Source organism: Oryzias latipes, chromosome 4 (assembly GCF_053564925.1).
Source record: "Oryzias latipes strain Hd-rR chromosome 4, Olatipes_Hd-rR_3.1".
Taxonomy (NCBI): Eukaryota; Metazoa; Chordata; class Actinopteri; order Beloniformes; family Adrianichthyidae; genus Oryzias; species Oryzias latipes.
This window is the reverse complement of record NC_136240.1, coordinates 19,773,625-19,797,705: the sequence shown is the minus strand read 5'-3', so window position 1 is coordinate 19,797,705 and position 24,081 is coordinate 19,773,625. Positions and strand designations below refer to the sequence as shown.

The window sequence follows — 24,081 nt, the reverse complement described above, 5'->3', positions numbered from 1 at the left end:
TTCTCTGGGGCTAAAATTATATAAAACGCATCACAATGTTATCAGGCTGGTAAAAATATCACTCAGAGGGGAGAGGTAATAATTTCTTTCAGATTGTCTCCTTTTATTATGGTTATGCAATATAACCGAGTACTCAGCCAAAAAACTCAAAACCTTAAGACTTTTATCAGGCCTATGAGTGTTGAAATATATGACTTGAAGCAAAACGTTTCTCATAGTAGGAACATTTCCAAAAGTTCACAATCTTTTGGAGATTTGTGCATTTTAAGAAGAATGCATCACCCCTTCTAAAACCTCATTTAGAAGTGCCTTCTTTTCTGGTTAACTAGGATTAACACCTTTGTTGGCTCTGTTCTTTATTTAAGATTAAGTAAGCTACCTGTAACTTGTGCCTCAAGGGTGAGATTTTTAGTTTAGCAGACTTAAGGAAGATCATTAGTGTCATTTCCTTAGCAGTTCGTAAAAGTAAATGTTGAAGTTGTTTTTCTGACACCTCAGTGACTCTGTGTTAAGTGTTTATTTGGTGAACCACCTTCTTAATGCGGGCCTGTTATGTTGCCGAGGCAATAAGAACTGTTAGTTTAGCCTGTTGCGTTTGTTTATAGATGCACTTTGAAAGCCCATGCCAACCTCTCACTGCTGTAAAACGGGTCTTTTGATGGCCGACTGTGATGACGTGTTTTCCACCTTATTCCTTTAGGGGAATGAGCTCACATCTGACTGCATGTCATTCTCCCTAAATAACCGGAGCCGTTTTCACACTGTGAAATGTTACCAAACATTATTAAATATGTCAAATTGACAACTGTACTAAACTTTTTAACTGCTTCAAATTGTTTCACTTCTGTGAAATCTAAAAGCATCAAGATTGTAGCCGCAAAACAAGCTACTCGTGGATTAAATATATATTTACAATTACAGTATATCGTTTTATTCTAACATCTTGTTTTCTCAATGTTTGCCTGAAATCCTAAATAAGAACCCAACCACCCTTCACTGGCCAGTTTATTAGCTACACCTGTGCAACTGCTCATTAACCCAAATTTAATATTAGCCAATCACATGGCAGCAACTCAATGCGTTTAGGCATGTAGACATGGTCGAGACAATCTGCAGCAGTTTAACCCTTGTGCTATCCTAGGCACTTTAACATTGGGAGTTGGGTCATCTAGACCCACTAGACAGTATTCTGATCCTTTTTTCTTCAACGATTTGTGATCTTCACTGGTGTCCATGGATTACATGAAATCTTTCCACCTTTATCCACCTTTGTCATGGTAGGAAGAACACGTCAATGTGAGGGTGGGGTCATCTAAGATAGCACAAGGGTTAAACCAGCATCAGCAACTGCTGATCTCCTGGGATTTTCACCCACAACCATCTCTAGAGTTTACAGAGAAATGGCCTGAAAAAGAGAAAATATCAAGTGAGCAGCAGTTCTGTGGGTAGAAAATACCTTGTTGATGCCACAGGACAGAGGAAAATGACCAGACTAATTCCAGCTGACAGGAAGGCAACAGTAACTCAAATAACCACTGGTTACAACCAAGGTCAGCAGAAGAAAAATCTCTGAACGCACAAGTCCAACCTTGAGGCAGATACAGCAGCAGAAGACCACATTGCGTGTCACTCCTGTCGGCTAAGAACAGAAAAACTGAGGCTACAATTCACACAGACTCACTAAAATTGGACAATAGAAGATGGAAAAATGTTGTCTGGTCTGATGAGTCCATTTCTGCTGCCACATTCAGATGGTAGGATCAGAATTTAGGGTCAACAACATGAAAGCATGGATCCATCCTATATCTTCTTGGCACACTTTGGGCCCCTTAGTACTAATTGACCATGGTTACAATACCACAGCCTACCTGAGTATTGTTGCTGACCATGTCCATCCCTTTACAACCACAGTGAACTCAACTTCTGATGGCTACTTCCAGCAGGATAACGCATCATGTCATAAAACTGGAATCATCTCAGACTGTACTCAATTGGCCTCCAGAGTCACCAGATCTCAACCCAATAGATCACCTTTGGGATGTGGTGAAACGGGAGATTGGTATCATGGATGTGCAGCTGAAAATTTTCCAGCAACTGTGTGATGCTATCATGTCAACATGGATGGAACTCTGAGGAATGTTTCCAGTACCTTGTTGAATCTATGCCACCAAGGATTAGGGCAGTTCTGAAGGCAAAAGGGGGTCCAAGGGGGCAAGTTGTACCTAAAGTGCCCGGTGAGTGCATTATTAATTATAATCTAAATCTTAAGGCCCGTACACACCGGGACGAATTTCGCCCGCGATATTCGCCGACGTTTAAGACGTAGGGAGTAAATATGTTATTCATTCATTTTCAAAAACAGATGCCACTTTACTAATGTTTTTTAGCCATACTTCAAAACTGATGCAAATGTCAGTAGATGGTGCAGGAGATTAAGTTGTTCTTATTGGAGCCTGAACATCTGTTTCTTCTTTTTTCTCAGTCTGTCTTGAGTTATTACACACTTTTATTTTAGCAGTTCTAACTTTTTCATAATAAAGATGCTCAAAGAGACCACACAAAAGCTTCGTCTTTGTTTCTGTAAAGGGAATCAGAGCTGTTTATAGTAAGTGGATAATACAGGCTCTGAAAATAGTACCTCTAATTTCACTAAATTGTCCAGTAAAATTTCTGAAATTGCTTGAGACTTAATTAGCCTTGATTGGGTGGTTATGGCGCAGTTGCGCTGCGTGCCGGCCGTGGTTGTTTGACCCTGGGCAGACACTGGAAGTGTAGGTATTGATGCACAGAAACAGGTTTTTAAGCCTGTTCACATCTGTTTTTACAGAGACTGGGGTTTATTATCCAAATTTGGCAACAGGGACAACATTTTTCTTTTTTTCTTCTTTTTTTTTAAATCAAATTCTCAGCCGTAACAAAGTTTTCCATTTTTGCGCTCTGTTTCACATTTTAAACAGACTTTTAATGTCTACAGCCTTTTCCCTGACCACATGGCTGAAAGTTTTACTTTTTCTTATACCAACATTTTGTTTGGGATCATTTGTGATAGCAAACCGAAGAACAAAAAATGTATGTTCTTTTCAGAATAAGAGGCTTTGAAGTAACTTGCAAAATAACAGTGGTGAAAAATTTCTGTTCTGACCTTGGTGGAGGGTCAACTGAGCAAAAAGGACCAAAGCACGTGGGAGATGTTCTGCATAAAAGCGATCTCTCCTCTATTTGTTTTTAACTGGGTTTCTCATCTGTTGTCAAAATTCTCCCACTTCTGTATGTGTGGAAAAAACACATATGAAGACTTATGAGTCCACTTTTGTCAACATGAGCTTCAAGTGATAATTTCCTGCTTTAGTAAATATATTCACATGCACACAAAGAATCAAGTCTTATTAGAAATAAATCTACATGTGTAAGAAGCTGCCACGAAAACATGTTATTAGATTATCTTAAGAGTAAGAAGGAGATATTCCTGTTGGTGCATCCTTTGAAAACATTCTTTCAGTAATTTATTGTAGTCCTTGTTCATCTTTATATTTTTTGGGTCTATTTAAGAACTACTCATTTACAGCTCTGTCCATTTGTTGATGATTGTTCTATCTTTAGTTGTTGGGACTTGATACTTTGCTATTTCTGGTCATTTCAGTTACTGAGAGGTTAGCAGGTCCAAATTATTACTGTGCTTGACAGTTGGTATTAGATGTGCGTGTTTTGTGTAAAGTTGCACCACATATGAATTATCATCTGCATTTTCCTTGCATACGTTCTAAAGTGCTCCTTTGGTTTTCTTAAAAGCACCAAAGACGTTTTTCCTATCAAATTAACCACACTTGTTCATCTTTGTATATTTATTTTTTCTAATTGTAAAACCATTAGAGGAAATTTATGGTAAGATCAATGATGAGGAAAGTCTCATCTGATTGGTTTCTCTTTTTTTCCAGTTTGGTTCTAGAATACCACGTCTGAAAGGATCATTTCTGTCATACCAAAGGGTTCTGAACAGTGACAATAAAGCCTGAAATGGAAAAGGCTCACTTAACCAAAGATTGCTCCGCCCACCTTGACAACTGCTTAAAGAGCCTGATTGGGTGGGGCAAGATGTAGGAATATCTTGTTAATACCGTCTAATTAAAAAATGTTCCTCTAAGATTCACCAGTCTGAGCTTTAAAAAAAAAAAGAAAAACAATCAAAGTGTCCAATTTTAACAAACTCCCCTCTCGCTCTCTCTGTTGACATGCACAGTCATGCGTAGAAAATTAAGATGCTTTGACAATATCTTGGAAACGAGACTGAGAATTTGAGCATTTTTGGGTGCAAAAACTTACTGTTGTCACAAGAACAAGCAACTGGCTGGATCCAAATGTAGCCGCTTTATTAGCTCAGCTAAAAGACCACAAAGTTAAATCAGGGTCAAGCAGGCAGGAGTCAATAACAGGCATAAGTTCATCAGTGGAGAGACAGGGTAGTCAGGATCCAGGCAAAAGTTGGGGCAGGCAAACAGAGTCAGAGTCAGACACAGGGTCAGGAGACAGAAGATCAGGTCCAACTATAACGCTCGGTAAGAAAGGCAGAGTGTGAAAAACTACTTCACATTGAGATCAGCTCAGTGCAGTGCTAAAGTATGCTGTGGTTGATTGAGTGAATCAGAGTCAGGTGTGTGGCATCCAGGACGTGCACGCTGGGTGAGCTGGGAAATTAAGTACTTTCAGTACTCTGGAGATCCAGCTCCCGCCAGTGACTAGAGGGGGAGACAGAGCTCTGAATTTTGACATCTATCATGGTAATCAATTAGATATTGTTCTTTTCTGCAGCCTGCCTCTGGTGGTCTAGTAAGGGAAATGCACCATGTGGCACTTCTTGGCTGTGCCAAGTACTCAAAGAGAATGTTAAAGGCCCGTACACACCGGGTCGAAGATTCGCCAGGCGTTATTCACCAGCGTTTTTCGCTGCGTTTTTTGTGTTCACACCCAGGCGATTTTCGCTGACGATGAGCCGAGCGAACATGCAATTTCATTCCCTGACATTAGATGGTGCTTAATGTAAAACAGAAATACTCGCTTTTCACTCAGAAGAAGACAGCAAGTATTTACGCGCTTGTCAGAATCATACAACTGGTGCTTGGTTCGGGGATATTTTAGAATGTCCGTCATTATTTCTTCGCGGCAGTGTAGACGCTACTTGGCGTCTATCTTCTTCGCTGGTATGTGTGCTCAGAAAGGCAGTTTTGTGTTTGAGCGCCCCCAGGTTGTGTTTTACTGTAACTTCAGAAGCTCCAGACACGTGTGCAAAAGCGCCATTCTCATTGGTCGAATAGATTTCGACGCCGCGCGTCAACCCGAGGCGTTTTTTAAAAAGTGACGCTTTGACGCGTGGCGTTTTTTCGCGTCGGTGTGCACACTCACATTGGTGCCCTTTGTTTAGTCACGAGGCGTTAATTCGTCCCGGTGTGAATTAACGCACCGCTTGAAAGAAACCAAAACTCTATCTAAAGTTGTCGAAGACTATGATCTCAAGCCAGTTTTTTCTTTTTTATGAACAATACTATGTAAGAGACAATTGTTTGGTTTTACACAAATTTATTGAACTCCAAACTTTTGGCCAAACAAAGAACTTTGACTTACTTTAGATAAGTGACCTTAAATCTTGTTGAAATGAAAAACAGTTTTGAGCACACAGATGTGGTCTGATGTAACAGCACTCAAACTTTGATATCCAGACTTCCCATTTAACGTAAACAGTATTGGAGATTTAGAAGACAAATATGGTTGTTTAAAGAAACTCTTTTCCATCTTCAGAGGAAGAAAAAAAGTTGCTTCTGCTTTGTGCCTTTTATTGTCCTGCTCATGCAGATAAACTGAAAGGGCAGCAAATGCCAGTCCAGGCTCAGCCTTTGAGCTTTTACTGTTTGTTGAGTCGAGATTTCAGACGCCCAACGACTGCTTCCAGCAAATAATCCCTGCCACAGCTAGCGGCTCTCGGAGGACATCCACCCTGGGAGGATAAAGACTGATTAACAGAGGCCAGCGGATCGTTATTCATTTGTAATGACAGCTGGACTGGATGGGTGTGTTGGAGGCCTTGCATCACTGTCACAGCATGACTGTGCAGCTTGAGCCAAAACTAAAAACAAGAGTCCCACACCCTTCCAAAATCTTTTGCACATTTTCTTTAAATGTTGTTAAAAATCCCAAACTTTGAAATTTCATGCGCAAAGATAAAGAAATATGACAATTTTCCATGAGATAGTGAAAGCAAAAACGATGCTGTTTCCCTTTTTGTCCAGCAGATGGTACTTGATGAAACAACATGCTGCCTTTGCTTCTGCGCTTTGTGGCCGACCTCGAAGCCCTCCAGGTTCCTCGTAACAGCGAATGCCAGCATCAACCTGAGGTTAATGTTCATGGGAGCTATAAAAAGGTTGACATCAGAGCTCAGTAGCTTCCAACATGTTGTAATGACCACTCTTGGGCCTGCAAGCTTCTGGCTACACAGCATTACGTAGTAGCTTCAATGCTCAACTCTTTGTCATATAAACACACTTCAGGTTCAGGGAATGAGGTAGTCCAGCAATTTAACTACAGGGGCGTTTGCATGTGGGAGTCGCAAGAAAAAAGATGTTTATAGTTTGTTTTTTTAATATGTTTTTAAACTTGGATTTTTAGGGAGAGAGGGGCTCCCCGAACTGTACATCATGAAGGAATGCTGCAGATGATGGAGAGCAATGGCTCACATAACATACAGACTCCATTGCATAACTGCATAGGCTGCTTTCTGTTATCAAGACAAATGACAGTGATAGAGCAGTAAACTGTGAAGGATGAAAGGGGAAACCACTTCTATAGGTAGCAGCACAGGGAGGAAAATCGGAGCCCCCTGAAAGTGTTTTGACTGTAAACTCTGCCTGCAAGGAGACTGCCACACACCTTTATGATTAGGTAAACCTCACAAGCCTTTCATGTGAGTAATTTGTAAAACCCCAGCAGGCATATCCTGTGCAGGATTCAGCTCAATCAAAGGCTTCATGACCCATTCAGCCTCTTATTAAAATGCACTTAATTAAGACTCGTTGGCAGCGGCCAAAGCAGGAAGGGCTGCAGGTGTCGTGTAATCTCAGGTGGAACGGCTTTTACAGTGGCAAGGAGACAAAAGGCATTTTGTGGAAACAAGCTCACACTTGGAGGTGTCTCATGTGTGTTTTTAGAATATCATCTCAGCCAAAGTGAACATGTTGCCCTGAAATATTTTCCAACATCTGCCGCCCATCAGGATGTCTGCTCTCTGAGCCACTGCTGCATTCCTGAGCCGCTCCCTGTACCTGGATCAAAAAGAAACCCTTCCCTGTTGTAGCCTTTGAGCTGTGCTCTCTGTGCCTCAGTTCCAGTCGTGTTAGCAGCACGTGCAGACATCCCACTTATTGGGACAGAGAAGTAGTTGTGCTATCACTTTTTGAAGTCCCACACTTTGGTTCATTGGGTCAGGCTTCAGGATGGATGTTGCTCATTTTCAATTTTACGACAGCAATTTCTCGATGTCTGCTAAATTGGAACCTGGAATTGAAATGGGAGCCCCCCTCCTTCCTTAGGCCTGTTTACAGCCATTTAGCAGACCCCTGCAGTTTAAAACCAACACAAAGCTAACTCGCATAGCTGCTAATGAATTAGGCTCATTTGCTTGCACTTTAACAACATTCAAAGAATGAGAACAGGAATGCATTCATGCTATACAGCCCATTATATACAATTATAGTCATTGTCCTTGCTGCATGGTGTCTAATCCAAGGCCATTCAGAGCAGCACTTAAGATTCTTGGCATACTCCTGAGCTCATTGCTGCTCGTGGACCTAATCTATTCCCCCCCTTCTCAGAATCAGTCAAGTGTATGGCTTAGTCAGATCAAATGAAACAAGCTGGCTCCCTGCAGAATGGGATTCCTGAGCTCAGAAAGTCAGGAGGTGGGACTCCAAGGTTGTGTTGTTATATAAGAACACACTGACCCAACTCTGCATCTGGCTTCACACAGTGATATAGCAGGAGGTTTTCTACCTTCTAAACATCACCCCCCATCCTCAACACTTTGGTGGATGTCAACATCGATGGTCTTCATTGGGAACAAATGGTCAGGCAATGTCGCATTTCATAAATAAATCAGTTTTATTGTAGCATATAAAATTAAATCATTTTACAATTTATTCCAGTATGACACATAATATCCAAATAAAGTAGCTACATTTAGTTTTGATAAATAATATTAATAACAAAAAAAACAATAAAAACATTCATTCATTCTTTGACATGTTTGCCTTTTTCATGAAGGGAGATCGATAGCTGCCACAAAAACATGAACACTAATGCCCACGTCAGGAAGGAACCAAACTGCACACTTGTCAAACAAGTGATAGGGATTGCATTTTGTTGTTGTTAAGATATAAGATGGTAGGGTAAGCAAAGTTGCGCATGTGCATATCTCCATATGCACACGCAAGTCTACAGTCTGGGTCATGTCTGCATAAAGAACATCAAAATATACACAGTGAATTGATATCAGCCGCTAAGTTCAATGTACAAATATTAATTACATCCTGCTCCATGACGAAGCTACTTCAATGCTCCAGTAATATGAAGCAATTTGTATTGAGAATGCTGATGTAGTCACAGCATACAGTGCACTTCATTAAGTCCTCATGATGTAAGCCCACAATTCCTTGGGAATCTAGTTACAACAAGAAGCTGGTAGTTGACAGGCAGTCTATTTACACCCCTGCATGTGTCAAGGCTGCCTTTGGCTGCCTATCTCTGTCTCCTGCTGTGGGGGGTCGGATATCTGTCACCAATCAGTCTCTGAACTTGTGGATGTCATTGGAAAGGCGGTAGAAGGGGTAGGAGGCTTCGTTGACATGGGGACAGTTGTGAGTGCACTTGCAGGTCTCGATCATCATCGTCTTCTTGTAGAAAGTCTCGCCGTCCTCGCAGCGGAACTTGACCTGGATGGTCCTGGTGTCGTGGGGGCTGCAGCAGCGGCCGTCCACGCAAGATCCACAATATCTGGGCCGGTACTTCTTCACACTGGAGCAGCCGGCGTAGGTGAACTTGACTGGCTGGCTTGACTTCTTGGTTCTGTTGCACTTCTTTCCTTTCTGCAGCAGAATAGGTGGAGAGACCATTAGCTGTGCACCTGGACCAGACTGACATGTGTTTCATGCTTTCAGTTGAGGTTGGCCCAAAGCTTACCTTCAGACTAGCGTAAGAGGACTGGGTGCATGGCCGGACTTCACAGAGTCGTGTTTCTCTGACCAGCTTGCACTCGTTGTTGTTGTTGGTCACCCTGGTGGAGATGCCGGTTCCACAACTCTTGGAGCACTGGGACCAGGGTGTGGTTTGGACGATACATTTGGGGGAATCAAACATGTAAACTTCAGGTTGAGGTCTGTATGCTGTAAATACAAAAAAAACCCCACAACAATTAGCACCAAATTTCATTTACTCCTCAAGAATGATCAAAAAGTTGAAAGAAAGAATGTTTTCTTACCAGGCAGGGTCTTAAGTCCTCCTTTGACAATTGCAATGAGCTCATTCCTGTTGGTCAGGTCTTTTTCCAGCTCCTCAGTCAGCTTGTCTTTCCCAAAGATCTTCTCCAGGATATCTGTCTCCTTGCCATCTTCACACACCCACTCCTCACAGCATTGGCCTGCCACCTTGACAAGTCTGGGGTTGGCACAGCCCAAATTGGGCAGGGAGAGCTCCTGCGGACACAGTGGAACACATCCCACTGCTCCGTCAATGCATGTGCACTGGTGTTTACAGTTGGGCTGGAAGCTCTCGCCGTTCTGGTAGATCCTGCTGTTGTACTCACATGGTCTGCCCTCTGACTTTGCTGTAGCGGGAAGAAGAAAAACAGAAGCAAAAAATTGTTATTCTTTCCTGCTTAGCTTTGGAAAAAAATAAAGACATGACACTGTTGCCAAATAAGAATCGGTTAAACTGTATGATTTTTGAGGCTGCCTGAGGAGTCTCTTTTCCTCCTCAGTGGTCTTTGAGGTTTAGACTAGTTTTCTCTAACTGCATTCCACTGTGTTGAAATCACACAGGTCCCCAGGCTCCTGAATAATATCTCGCTTACTGAGGAAAAAAAAAGGCTTCAGACCGAGCCACAGGCATGCGCATCTGGAGCTGCATGGGCTGTATACTAACCTCGGCAGATGCCACGGGTAGTAGCAGCAGCAAGACTGGCCCCAAAGTTACACTCCAGCCCTTTAGTGTGGTCGCATGGCTCGGTCAGGCTGCAGTCCTCGTTCAGCTGTCTGGCGCAAACTCTGCAGCAGTTGCAGCCGTCTAGGACGACGCTCACGCCCGGTGCGCACTTGGGCATCTCCACCTGACACTCACACACGGAGGGGCAGGAGGATGGGGGGTAGGAGAGGACCTGCAGGACGGCCAAGGAAAGAAATTAGGCTTAAATAAAATAAAAACAACAAAAATCATAAAAACAGTTATTTGAATAAAGGGATTATTCACACTTACCAGGGTGAGGCTTCCGATGAAGAAAACGAGAGAATGAAGCATCAGCATCTCGGACAAATTTCTTGTGCGCGTTCAGGAGGAATCTTGTGAAAAGTCTGTCTTCGTGGGGGAGATCGTGGGTATTCCCTCTCGGCCGTTCGTCTCTCTTGTTTGCTGGTAGTCTCTGGCGTCAGAGGCTCCCTCAGAGCAGATGAGGCTCTCAGTAAAGCTGTTGCAGTCTGCTGAAGCCTGGGCACCTCCGGACTTTTATAGTGAAGCGGGAAGCTGACGTCGTTCCTGGGCTGCCTGCTGAACTGTTCCCAAAGTATGCCAGGAATGTTTCTCGGCGCATTTTCCATCCGAGACCCAAGCTCCACCCTGTCTAAAGCTTTCTCTCTCGTTTTTTTTTCTTCTGTGGATTTTCCCCCCCATCTGCACACACTTTTCCGTCTCACATTTTTCCTCCCTTCGTTTATCCTCCCTTTCATTTTCTTCCTCTGTTCGCTTCTCACATCTATCAAGTCAGCTTCAATTGATTTTTTTTTGTCTAGCGGGGGATTTTACGCACGTCTGCGTCCGTTCAGCCGTTTGTTTGTACTTCCATCTTAAAAAAAGATTCCAAAGGTTTTTTTTCTGCCACTTGTTTCGGTTTAAAAACAGATGACTTCTTCTTATAAGTTAAACCACGCTGCATGGCAAGAAAACGAAACAAAAGAAGGTGTTTTTGGGGAGTCTCAAAGATGTGCGCAGGAATACGTACAGCGTCTATTTCTGGCTCTCCGGTGCCTTTATTCGGAGGAGCATAAGCGCTTCCAGATGCGCGCACCAGAGCTCACACGTAACAATATTACCATATTTGGTATGGCAGTAGCCTGGATTATTAACATATTTCTCTTTCTTTTGGTCAGCATGCCTGACATCTAAAGGTTGATAAATATGCTCTCCGTGCAGGGAAAATCCTTCTCAGACACCGATATTTCCTCACAATTTCTCGTGAAAAAAATGGAAAGAAAAAGAAAGTGGGCCCTGTTCATTTTGTGATGGTGGGACACAAAAACACAGAGGGTTTAATGAATCCATATGGATGAACACTGACCAGAAGCGAACGCGTGTGCGTAAAGGCGCACTGCAAGTGGTTACTGTTGCCAGAAACAAGCTGCCAGACGCCAAAAGAAGACGTTTTCACTTCTTTTTATAGGGCAGGACATTTCAGCACTTCTACAATTATGTGTTGACATACAGAGGGGCAGTAGTTCAACAGGACGGCTTGAATGCGGTGAGTGTTGCCCTTTTGGAGGGCTGTTTTGTTTTGCTGTGATAGTGTAGGAACTTTTGTTTTAATCTGACTTCTAAAGAAAACCTCTTGGTTTTGAGTGTTCTTTATTTTGACATTCTGGATTGAAAAGAAAACCTTGAGACAATTTTTTTTTCCACAATGGAAGTTTACATCACTTCTCAAACCTTTGGTTTCTGTGTGTGTGTGTGTGGGGGGGGGTCTCTTCAATCCATTCTGTACTTGTTTCACAGTCTTGTGTGTGCGTGGTGGGCAGAGGGGTTGAGACAGTTAAGTCATAGTCATTATTCAAATGAGCCTGAGTCTCAGCTATAAATTTAAGAGGGACATTTGCATTTTTAAGGCAACTAATACATTTTTATAGAAAGTTATGGAACATCTTTTATGGTTTTAGTGTTTTTGTGTCCAGTCCTTTACACTGTTGATCGAAGACTTATTAACTGTTAACTATCTCAAATTTTTCAAATGTATTTTTGCAAAGTTGTTTCAAAGCTTGTCAACTACTGTATTTTTCAGAGTTTAAGTGGTTATTTTTTGTGCAAAGTTTGGCCAGGTTTCTTCTATATAATGTATTTTTTAGCGCTTACACTATGGATCGACTTATAGTCCAACAACATGTATTTATATCCAATGTAGAATGTGTGGACCTCCTCCTGTCTCGAACAGACAGCATTTGTAGTTTTCCAAATATCAGCTGATTTGTTTGTAGTTTTCTCTTTGCTATGTTTTCTCTTTGCTATGTGTTCAGTTCAGTTCAGTCTCTGGTCAGGATGTTTTGGCTATCGTACTGTTTATACCCGTTTGAGACATTGTGTTTCATCCTGTGGTTCAGTTCAATGGAAAACCATTTTCATTTCAGACAAGGAGCAAAGTTCAGAAATCAGGAGTTCTCGCAGATAATGTCTTGGGTCAGAATGCCACAGCCTCCCCATCCAGAGCTAAGTGACAGAACAGAACAGGACAGTACAGAATGTTGAAACGACAAATTCCGCCCTCTTATATTCCAAATTAAATGTCATAACTAGGATACAATGTGCATGAGCAGCCTTTCCTCTCTGTCAGCTTGTAAAGCTGCAGGAAGTCTGTTGAGTTACGGTTTGTTCTTATGTCAGCGCTGCCTAAGAAAAGCCAGAGTTTAAAACATTTACTAGAGTTGTGACAAAATATTTACATTTGTGGGGATGTAGTTATGTGGGGACATGTTTACATTCCTGAGGTTTTACCTATTAGTATATTAAAAAAAAAACATTTGGCTTTCGGCGGTCTTATAATTTATCAAGGATAGTCAAAATACCATACACAACACATTCCACTACATTGTGATTAATCTGAAAAAGAAAACTAGGTCAGCAAGCAGAATAGTGAAAGAGGAACTAGACCCAGCCATAAACTTATGAATTTATGTTGTAAGTATAGCAACTTTAAAAAGCAAATGCTTGATTGTCCAAAATAAACTACTTAGGTTTGTTGACACATTGCTGAACAGAAAAACCGCCAGCAAATGCTGGAAAAAAAAATAAAAGAAGTATGCTATTCACATTGTTTAAGCATATATCCTAAAAACAGTGCTACCATTATGTGCTTTTCTGATTAGCTCAGCCAGAATATGCTAATTTCTGGAATCTGGGGCAGTGGTTAGCGCTTATGCCTCGCAATGAGAAGGCAAGGGTTCAAATCCTGGCTGGGTCTTTTCTGTGTGGAATTTACGTGTTCGCCGTGCATGTGTGGGTTTTCTCCAAGCTCTAGCTTCCTACCTCAGTCCAAAAACATGCATCATAGGTTGATTGACTGTAAATTGTTCTGTGAGTGTGTAAATGTGTGTGATTGTGTGACCATGTAACAGGCTGGGGACCTATCCTGGTTTCACTCCACCTTCGCCCAACAGTAGCCAGGTTAGGCTCTGGCAGCCCTGTGACCCTGTGACCCTGAAAGGGTTAAGAAAATGAATGGATTGTAGTGGAAAAGGCTCAGAGGAACTTACTGTATGGTCTGATAGAGCTGATGGGAGTTTGTTGAATAAAGGGATTTTGTTTGTGACCAAATATGATCAGAAATCATTTGGACAAATTCAATCAAACTTTTGCTGGGTAGCCTGATTTTCTGAAAAAGATGAGACTATGCTTGTTTGTGGCCTATCATCCACACACTTTTAAAGTTCAGCCTTCACACATTTTTTTTCCCCCAGCACTAAAGTTATATTGAGAAAAAGTGACAGGGTCACTCTAAAAGGGGATGTGTTGCATTTTTCCACCGGATGGTTACAATTTAAAGAGGGCACGATAACCAAAACAATTTTATCAAATGTCTAAAATGTAAGAGAACATGATAATCTTGGCCAAAAACAGAACAGTTTGCAAAGAACAAACATCACTGTTAAAATGTAAGTAATCTGACTCTGTTAGAAAAACCCAAACAAGGAGTCAGCAGTATGTCCAGAAGCTGCAATCCGTAGCTGTGGTTACAAGGAAACAGTAATACACAAGACAAGATCTAGTGAAAAACTCTCCTCCCTTAAAATGGGTTCTTTCTACATTCCACAGTCACAAAAGCATCTTACGGCAGACTTGCAAAATATTTTAAAATGGCACAGAAGTATATATGTATAAGTATATTGGATAAAGTTTTTTTGTTCACTTTTGGACATATCTAATCTAATTCACTCAGGTGGTGTAGCAGAGATTTTTATGCTGGATGCGCTTCCTGACACAACCCTGTATTTTATCCAGGCTGAGGACCGGCACAACAGGACCTAGACTTGGACCCCCTTGTGGCTACATAGTTAGGTAGTAACTCGAAAGGGTCTTGCCCAAGGACCCACACTGTTTGAAACTCATCGTGGCCCCTGGGAATCAAACTGATTTCCCATGTGACAGTCCTTAACCAACTGAGCCATCCAGGTGCTCGTTGGAGAAATGAGGTAATACCTGATTCAAGGCTGGTTGAACAGATCCTTCAACAGAATTCTTCAATAGTTTCATTTTTCAGTTACCCAGTTTTAAACATGAAGCTATTGACTACATGAGAACTGGATTTAGTGATCCCTCCCCCCTCGCATTTCAACAGGAAGTACCCCCTGGCTCCAAAATCCCATAGACGCAGGTTATTCAAGTCCCAAACTGACCAATCAGATGCCTCAATAAAATGTGCTTTCCACCGGCCCCCCATGTTGAACATTCGAAACATTTGTTCAACAGATTCTCCCGAGCCTGCTTTCAGTGGTAGGGGGTGTGGACTTCCAAAATGCTCACTCCAGGTTGGTGAAAGTGGTTGCCATAGAAACGTATACTCAGACTGACTCTAATCTATCACTACTTAGTGACATCGTCTGGCTCCAACATGGCGTTGTCCATATCGCGAGAAAAATGGCGACTGAATTGACGTTATTTGGTTGGAGTCAGAAGTTAGTCATTTTCTATGGGTGACATCACAGTCAGTCCAGTTCTCACATACTGTCAATATGTGAGGCTGATTTATTCAAAGTGATTGATTTCATTGATTTCAGACTATGTGATTCCCATCAAGTTCCAGTTTTCCTGTTTTTCAAAATCAGATTGTTGTTTTGATAATGGAGGAAAAAAGCTAAATTGTAGCTTTGTGGATTTTATAACACAAAGATCTCATGGAATTCTCCTTGGGAACCTCAAAAGGAATGTACGGTACTTTCAATTTATCCTTAGCATTTGTCAGAATGGAGGACGCACCATAAAACTTTCAACAGAAACAACACATTTTCCTCCTAAACATTACAAAAGTTCTCTATTCAAATGACAAATCATCATGCTCTAAATTTAGTTCATGTTTTAGAAAACTAATTTGGTGATTTCTTATTTTTTTTCTGGCTAATTTGAAAATGACCGTGTGCTGACAAGTTAACCTGTCGTGTGCACCTGTGTAATCATGCATGTCTGTGTTGCCTCAGACATCTCCAATCTTCCAGTCATACAAAGCCATAAAGGCGTGCTGTTTGTGGAGCGTGCAGCTGCAGAAGCGTGTCTGCTTTCACTGGTTAGATTTCACATAACTCTACAATGAAACCACCAGGTGTGCCTGAAGAATTAAGGCTTTTCTCATTCTAAAGTAACCTAAATTCCTCCTCATTGAGGGGGAAAAGAGACAAGAGAAGGTCTTTTCTGGATCCATGTGTATTCTCGATGAGGAGGGAAGGAAAGCAGGGAGGGGCTGGGAGGGGGCAGGTGTTGAGAAGAGGATAGTGGCATTTGGTGATCCGCACAGGAGTGGAAAATTGAATGTTGGGCTCTTGGAATGTACTGGAATGTTTACAACAGTTAAGGATAATTGAGTGAATCTGGAACAAGAAAAGACAAACCGAGGTCCTGTGGTGGAAGAATGTGCTTCTGGGACATCTGAAGAAACATTCCATCCATTCAGACGGATTCACCGGGCCCAGAACCTGCCTTAGATGGCACCGTAGGGAATAGAAGTCCCCCCCCCCCCTCGCCATTCCTGCCATACTTGTCTTACACTTCACAAAAGTAGAAAGCCCCCTTTTGATATTCCTTGCCCTTGAAGTTTGTGTAGTCTGCCCAGAGCGCAGCAGACATGTCTTTTGAATATTAGGTTTGATCTCTTCTCATGTTCCTTCATCTGAAAATAGCTTTAAAAATATGTGTGAGAGCCATAAAAATTGAACTGCTGACACACTTTCTGTTTCCTTTACTGAAATGTTTCATTGTTCTCAAATGTCTGGGAGATGTGACCTTCTTCCCTTCATGCTAATCAATAGATTGATGCATAGATTGATTAACTTTCTGCTAATGAAATTTGTTGTGACATCAGTTATTCCCCAATATCTTCCACTGTTTTATATGTATCTATTAAAGTCCGTACAATTAAATAAATGTACTCATTTAAAGAAAAAAATACAGAAGCTGTGATACATTTAGTTATTATATTATTGGATTTGGGTTTGAATAGCATACAAACTTAAAAAATATATTTTTTTACTAGTTTACGGTTTTTCCAATTGTTTCTAATTTTAATTTGTAGAAGAAAAAAAGAAAAAATCTTGGCTTGAAAGATTTGTAAGTTTGTTAGCCATAGGGTCAGAGGTGGTTAGGAATGAATCCCATTCACTCGATAACCATAGAAACTTGTTTGATGGTAATTACCCTCTTTAAAAGAGTTCTACTGCTGCATGATTTGAAATTGATGTTGAAGGAAGTCACACTCTTGTACACATACTTTCTAGTCAGAATAGAAGCTTTTAATTGATTTTATAAGTATGTTATAATATATTTACAAATATATTATCAAAACTTTTATTGTTACCAGAAAGACTGGTAACAATTGGGTGGTAACTTTCTTTTTTTGTCTTGTTTTTTGAATTGGGAAATACAAGATAATATTAAAATTCTTTCTGGTAAACCAGTACAATTGTTCGCCAAACTAAAGCTGCTATATACTTGTAATAATGTTGTTTTTGCAACATAGTCTTAGTTGAGTACAACCTTTGGCTAAAATCAGGTTGTGTTAAAAACAATCTGCATGGTCTATACCAGGGTCCTGCAACTTTTAATGCTAAAAAGTGTTCCAGTTTGGTCCAGGTTCTTACTGAGCCGCAGAGTTCCACCTTACCGTCTGGAAAAACAGACTACCTATTTTTCTGTGAGTAATAAGCCATTAATTTGTAAAATGTAACTTTTACAGATTTATAATATAATAGTGTTGGGGCTGCACGATTTATATCAATTATATCGCGATTTGTGATAAGTGATCAATATTGCGAGAAAGATATAATTGCTATTTATTGTGATATAATTTCATATAGAAACAACTTTTTTCCAGTTTAGACAGAAGTCCATGAAAGTTCTTTTCAAAATGAAATACCCTCCGTGTCAAATAAGATTCTTTTGCTGCTGCAGATTTACTTGCAATTACTATTGTAACACAATTATATACTTTTACTCAAATCCAAATGTCAACTAGACACTGTTGTGCAGCCAAAGATAAGCATATCTGCTTTCAACCTATTCCAAACAATAGGTGAAACCAGGGGGGTCCAAACTTTTTGCAAATAGGTCTAGATTTGGTGAGGTGTACACGTCTGAGGGGCATTCATTTGGCCTGAGATTCTGACTATTAAATGAGCATGTATTCATTTATGCATCATTCGCATAGAAAACTATGTTTTTACCAAAATCACTGTCAATTTGTCATTTTTTCGCACTGTTTATCTTCAGTTAGCTTGTCGTTGTTAGCATGTCTTATCTAGATTCTCTTGATTTTGAGCTCCTTGAAAAACTCAACCACAGTTTCTTGGCATATTAGGTGGACAGCGTTGTTTCATATTTCACAGAAAAAACATGCCAAAGAAAGGAATCTGCACGCCAATGAAAATTTTAAGATGGGTCACATTTGGCGCACGGGCCAAACTTTGGACATCCCTGGATTAAACCCTTTATGCTCATTTTGCTCAGTTATCTGATGTCTGCAATTTGGAGGAGTGGTAAAGCACACACAGCCTCTTAAGTTAGTGTAATGTCAGCAGTTAAAAAAAAAGTTTATTTTTCTATAATATAAGATTATCAATTTAAAAGACAAAACTTGACCAATAAACCCATTATTTATCAAGACCGTTTGCATTTTTCTTTAAAGCCAAAGAGCTAAAAATTAAAGAATATAGAGTGGCATGTGGATTCAGAACATGAGGTTGCAGACGCCTGGTTTCTTTACCATTTGCTCGTGCATGTGTGATAATGAAAATTAACTTTGACAGCATCTAAAGCACAAAATCAATTCAGGAGGGAGCCCTCATTTTCACAATGGAGTTTAAGGCAGACTTTTAAGCTGCTGTTGTAAAATATGTTTTTGTTGCAGATAAAGTCCAAATGGTCCTGCGTGTGTGTGATTGAAACGTAAGATGCGTGATTATGAGGGGACTTTAATGTCATGAGTGGGCTTGCTGGATCAGCTGGAGGCTGTCACTTGTTGGACTGAACTCCGCTGAAGGCTGACAGAGCGAACGTGATGATCGCTGCGCGTCACAGACGCGCTGTCGCTCGCCTAGAGACTAGAGCAGAGCTGACTGACACTGTACGCAGCACGCTACTGTAAATAAAAGAATCAAAACCCAACAGACTGGCTGGGGGGCAAAAAAAAAACGAGTAAGAGAGCTGGCATCGGGTCCAGAGAGGGTCGTTTTTCTGATTCATTGGCTGATTTGCCTCTTGGGTGTTTCTCTCTCTCAGATTTGAGCGCGCCAAGTGAAAGGAAGGCAGAAACATGGCTGGTTTGATGGCAGGTTTTGGTCATTACACCCACGCAATCGTGCGGGGAATCCCTGCGTCGCTGGCCAAGGAGGCGCTCAGGACCAACCAGGCGGAGGTGGACCTGGACAAGGCGCGGACGGAGCATGACGCGTACGTGCAGGTCCTGAGGACGAGGCTCGGGCTGGAGGTGGTGGAGCTCCCCGCGGACGAATCGCTTCCGGACTGCGTGTTCGTGGAGGACGCGGCCGTGGTGTGCGGTGACACGGCGCTCATCACCAGACCCGGGGCAGAGAGCAGGAGGAGAGAGGTAGGGGACCTGTCAGCAGGATTCAGTCCTGCAAAAAAAAAAAAAAAAAAAAAAAAAAAGTTTGACGTGAAAGTGGAGGGCAAGGCGTCACATCCTTTCTCGCACGTGCCCGTGGAACTCCCATGGTACAGAGAGCAGAGGATGCATGGATGGGCAGTTTGGACTCAGGCAGAACTTCATGTACTTTCAGGCATGTTTGCACCAAAATGACTAAATCAGTGCTCCACCTGGTGTGTGGAGCCACATTAAACCAACAAATGTGTCCTTTTTATTTATAACAATAAGTTGATTATTTCTAAGAGTTTTGCTGTCACATTGCATCACACATGACCATTGCATCACAAACAAAGGATTTTATGAGAGGAGGATACAGATTTCATTTGGAATGTGCAGCCATTGAGCTGCAACAAGTGGATTTCTTCTTTTTTGCACCATTTTTAGTTCCTCCTCATTTCAGCAACATTACATCAGTTACCATGTTAGTTTAGAACAAATCCAAAAAGGAGGAGCTTACATTTTTGAGCTCCTTTGGAGGCAAAACTACAGTTGCAGAGTGAGGGTTTGTGTAATGTCGGGTATTCGTGTGAGGGTTTGCTTGAATGACAATGAGGGGAACGGTGGGTCGGGTTCTGTGAAAGCCCCTGTCAGTCCACATCACAGTCACTTTACTTGGCCCATTGGTGCTAATGGTCCCTCAGCCTCGGTGGTGGTGCAGTTATTGATTGGAAAGCTCAGAGCTGCTGGTCTCTGCCATCGCTTTTCATTTATGACGAAGGGAGTACATTTGCATGTACGTATACATGTACTCACAAAAAAGCTGCTAAACTATCAGTTGGGTTTAATTTTTGATCTACATACATTGAAAGTTGGAGGTTCAAGTGTAAAGAAATAGATATCTTCATGTAAAGACCTTGTATAGCTTTTACAGTTCATTTGACTGCTTATTATTATGCATACTTTGATGCATTTTGAGACAAAGACTCACTGTTTCAAAGAAGTATCAGAATTTTCCGAGCTGTCAGTCATTTACAAATTCATCTCTTTGAGCTTAACTCTGAGTACAGTTTTTCTTTTTGATAGTGTCATCTTATACAGATAGATGAATGATTCATTCCAAGTTCAGAGTTGTCAGGACTTGTTGACTTATGGCCTGTTTTTGAGCTGTGCAGAGATCTGTTTCAGTACAGAGAGCATGTTTTTCTATTTTTGTTATAGCAAACATGAATTCACTCTACTTTATGTTTAACCAAGATATGTGCTGCCTTTGGAAACGTGAACTTTGTCCAGATCCTTTGGACAGACGGTAATGTAATACAAGAAGAGATAATTAACTTGCACTTCAAACTGTTTTTGCAATATTTTACATGGGTTATTAAGTATATTATTGCACAACTTCATGTACCTTGAAGAAAAAAAGTAATAAAGAAGGCAGCTTAATGCAGCTAAATGCAAAGCTGCAAATTTCCAAGACCTTTGGGGCAATTTCTTTTGGTACTTGGTCTGGTTCATTTTGATGTTCAAATCCATCCTAAAGTTGACAAGAACACAAAGAAAGATCACAAATCAATCTGAAGGCTTATTCTACATGATTCAAATTAATACAGATTTCCCCTGGTTAAACCAATTTTGTTTGGTATTATAAAGCTCTAATCACATAAGGTTTAATAAAAAAATGGAAAGTTATTTTAATTAAATATTGAATTCCTACAACTGTTTGGCAGACAAACTTGAAATAAAGAACAAATCAATTTAAAAGAACATTTATTCATGGATTAGATTAATGGATCAGTGTAAATGGTCAAATAATAATTTGATTTTTAAATTCTAGTCCTAAAAGACACTGAACATATTAGGATGTTTAGAGCCAAAATCACAAAATATTACAAGAGTTTCTTTGTATGTTCAGAATGACATTACACAAACAAATGTCTTAGAAGAAATTGTTTAACTGTTGATCTATAATGAATGGTAGACATTTTTGTTTGTTGAAAACTGATTTTTTTTTACTCGTTTTTGAGAGATGTCTTTGTCCTTCATGACTTTTTACTCAGGTCTTAACAGCAGGCACTTTTCCTGACAACCAGACTTACATGTCTTTACTTGTTGCTGTCAGCCTTCCAGCAGCAGCTCAAAAATGGCTTCAATGTTTGGATTATGGAGCAAAAGAAACTAGAGTCTGGAATTTCAGTGCCTTGTCTTTTAGCATCAAAGGTTGATTATGGGTAAAAGTCACTCGTAGAAGTTTATGTCTTAGTTACAAATGCCCTTTATGGATGGATATGAGCTGTCTGTGGGCCAAAAATGGGAAAACCTGTATTGGGCACACAGACAGCCCACACTGAATGTTTAAGATGGTAGATCACTTGAACAACCCGTAAACCAAAAGTGTTCATGCACATTTTTCTACGGCCATGCTGCAATTGACAGGTTGTAGTGAACACTTAAACAACACGTAAGGGTAAGTAAGAGGGTCGTAGGTGAGAAACAGACGTGTCGTACGGACATCGTTTTCACTCCCGTTATTTTTACTGTTGGTGCAAGTGGAGCAAGCCTTAAGAGTTTCTTAATTTACAAACATTTAACTCCAGGTTTAAAGTCATGACTGAAAACCAAGAACATAAAAGTAGATTTGGTCCACAGCATGTGCGGGTTCATTGTTTTTTATACTGTGAAGAACTGGTAGAATAGATTCAATCTGCTTCTCTTCAGAATCTCAGAAGAGACATTAGAGGCTTCTTTGACCTTGTTTATCTAGTTCCTCAGAGTTTGATTATGATCCTCTGTGAAAAGGTTTTTTATTTATTTTTTTGCTGCTTGAAATTCTTGTTTGGATGAAAGAGTTGGAAAGTGCAATTTCATGCCTGAACAGTAAGGAAACAGCACTGCATTGAGCAGAATTCTTAAGCTTTTCCCCCACATCTGTTGTGAGGTAAGCAACAAATATCGGACCTCTGACAGAAATGTTACTTCAGCGAGAACCTCACCCTATAATAATCCCTAACACAGCAATTCTTTACTGTATCAAAGGGCTCGTGGAACTGCTCTGCAAAGGCGATGAATGGATGTGGCTTTAGATTCAGGGTCAGATTTCTAAAGAACGCCTGGATACCTTTTTTCTAAGTATGGAGATGCTTTTAGATATTATATGCCAGAGCGAGAAGACTTTAGTTAAGTGAGAAATTACATCTTCACTAACTCATTGCATATTTACATGTCAAATACTGTATATGATTTTAAACCAGGCACCAGACCACTTCAAACTGGGACACAGTGGGGTGTACATTCTGCCATGTTTAATCTTATATTAACTCATTTGAAGACTAAATATTTGGAAAGCTTACAGACACACCCACTTGTGGAGATTTATGAATTTGGATTTTGTTTTCATTTGGTTCACTATAGCTGGAAATGCTGCAGTCCAAAAGATTCACCTCAGGTGCCATGGCGCTTTTTCGCTGAACTTTGAAGCTGCTTTCTATATTATCAAAAGTCTTTGTGCAAATGCAAGTGGATGATCTTTTCTCTGCAATTTTGAGCCTCATCACTAAAAGGAAGTCTAGAGCTTCCAGGCAAGAGGTTTGGAGCAGGGGTCTGCAACCTGAGGCTCTGGAGCCACATGCAGCTCTTTATTCCTCAACTGTGGCTGTTTGGCTTTAAAGAAAAGTGCAAATGCTTTGAAAAAAATATAGGATAAAATAGTTATTTGACACAGGATGGATTTTATTTTTGAAAGAAGTTTGTTTGTGCTGCTGTCTTAAGTAAATTAAATTAAAGTTGTTATACATAAAGAAAATATAACACAGTTATAATTCAAGTATTGTAAATGTTTAAAAGCTATATTTTATAAATAAAAAGGTTAATGGCCACAAAATTAAAAAAACTGTATTTTTTCCTTACGGTAAAGTGACACTTTACCACCCTTGTTGGGTTTTGGTCAAGAACCTTTTGGTTAGGAACGTGACCCAAATGGGTCTTTTATCATCAAAGGTTGCAGACCCCTGGTCTAGAGGATGACGAAAGAGGAGGTTTATGGATCCAGTGAACAAAGACATGAAGGTAGCTGGTGTTAGAAGAGAGGATGGAGAAGATAGAGTTAGATGGAGGAAGCCTATTTGCTGTGGCAACCCCTGAAGGTAAAACTTAAAAAGGAATATCATAGTAGTAGGTTTAGGGGCTGTCATCTGAACTTAGTTTTTAGAGTTAGAAGACATTTCACCTCTTATCCAATAGGCTTTGTCAATTCTGAATTAGTTGGTAAAAGAGCTGGTATATATGCGCTCATGGGGGAGGAGTCAGACTTGAAACTGGATGGTATTGTCATTTTAGCCTACAAGAAAGAAGAGCAACAAATCCGTCAAGCCCTCAGAACCTGTGGATATCCCAACTGGGCTTTCACCAGATCCTGACATACAAGAAAACAAGACAAGAAGGAAAAAGAGCCTAAAGGGAACAGAATTTCAATTCCTTATATCTCAGGCCTGTCTGAAAAATTAAAAAGGATTTTCAGACAACATAACATCCCAGTTCATCTCAAACCAGTTAATACTCTCAGACAAAAACTGGTTCATCCGAAGCACAAAATTCCTAGCTACAAACAGAGTAATGTTGTGTACTCTATCCACTGCAAAAAGGAATACAATGAACAGTATATAGGAGAAACCAAACAACCTCTACACAAGCGGCTTTACCAACATCGCAGAGCCAACCCAAGTGGACCTGAGTCTGCAGTGCACCTCCACCTGAAGGCCACAAACCACTCG

At 40.7% G+C, this 24,081-nt stretch overlaps 2 protein-coding genes across 4 annotated transcripts in view; one reads left to right on the top strand and one right to left on the bottom strand.

The window, feature by feature from the left end:
- Positions 1-8,126: 8,126 nt before the first annotated feature.
- ccn1 (cellular communication network factor 1) lies at positions 8,127-10,891 on the bottom strand. Its single transcript, XM_004068033.3, has 5 exons — positions 10,513-10,891; positions 10,183-10,414; positions 9,521-9,865; positions 9,223-9,425; positions 8,127-9,128 (listed from the first exon to the last, which is right to left on the bottom strand). Exons 1-5 carry the CDS (start codon positions 10,558-10,560, stop codon positions 8,826-8,828), a joined length of 1,131 nt encoding a protein of 376 aa, XP_004068081.1. The 5' UTR covers positions 10,561-10,891; the 3' UTR covers positions 8,127-8,825.
- A 375-nt stretch (positions 10,892-11,266) lies between these two features.
- The window catches only part of ddah1 (dimethylarginine dimethylaminohydrolase 1), a 91,919-nt gene continuing 79,104 nt past the window's right edge, over positions 11,267-24,081 (top strand). The window contains exons 1-2 of one of the 3 annotated variants that reach the window (XM_020702490.3): positions 11,267-11,767; positions 18,994-19,321. In XM_020702490.3, the coding sequence (XP_020558149.1) occupies positions 19,028-19,321 (294 nt within the window). In that variant the 5' untranslated portion in view covers positions 11,267-11,767; positions 18,994-19,027. Of the gene's footprint in view, positions 11,768-16,837; positions 19,322-24,081 lie in introns of those variants that run through there. The other 2 variants (XM_004068032.5, XM_078946031.1) reach the window with 2 other exon arrangements.

Excerpts from the sequence above, each read along its gene's own strand:
- ccn1 (XM_004068033.3), bottom strand. The coding sequence starts at position 10,560 with ATGCTGATGCTTCATTCTCTCGTTTTCTTCATCGGAAGCCTCACCCTG. Across the intron at positions 9,866-10,182 it reads TACCCGTGGCATCTGCCGAG|CAAAGTCAGAGGGCAGACCA; the intron begins GTTAGTATACAG and ends TTCCCGCTACAG. Across the intron at positions 9,129-9,222 it reads CCTCTTACGCTAGTCTGAAG|AAAGGAAAGAAGTGCAACAG; the intron begins GTAAGCTTTGGG and ends ATTCTGCTGCAG.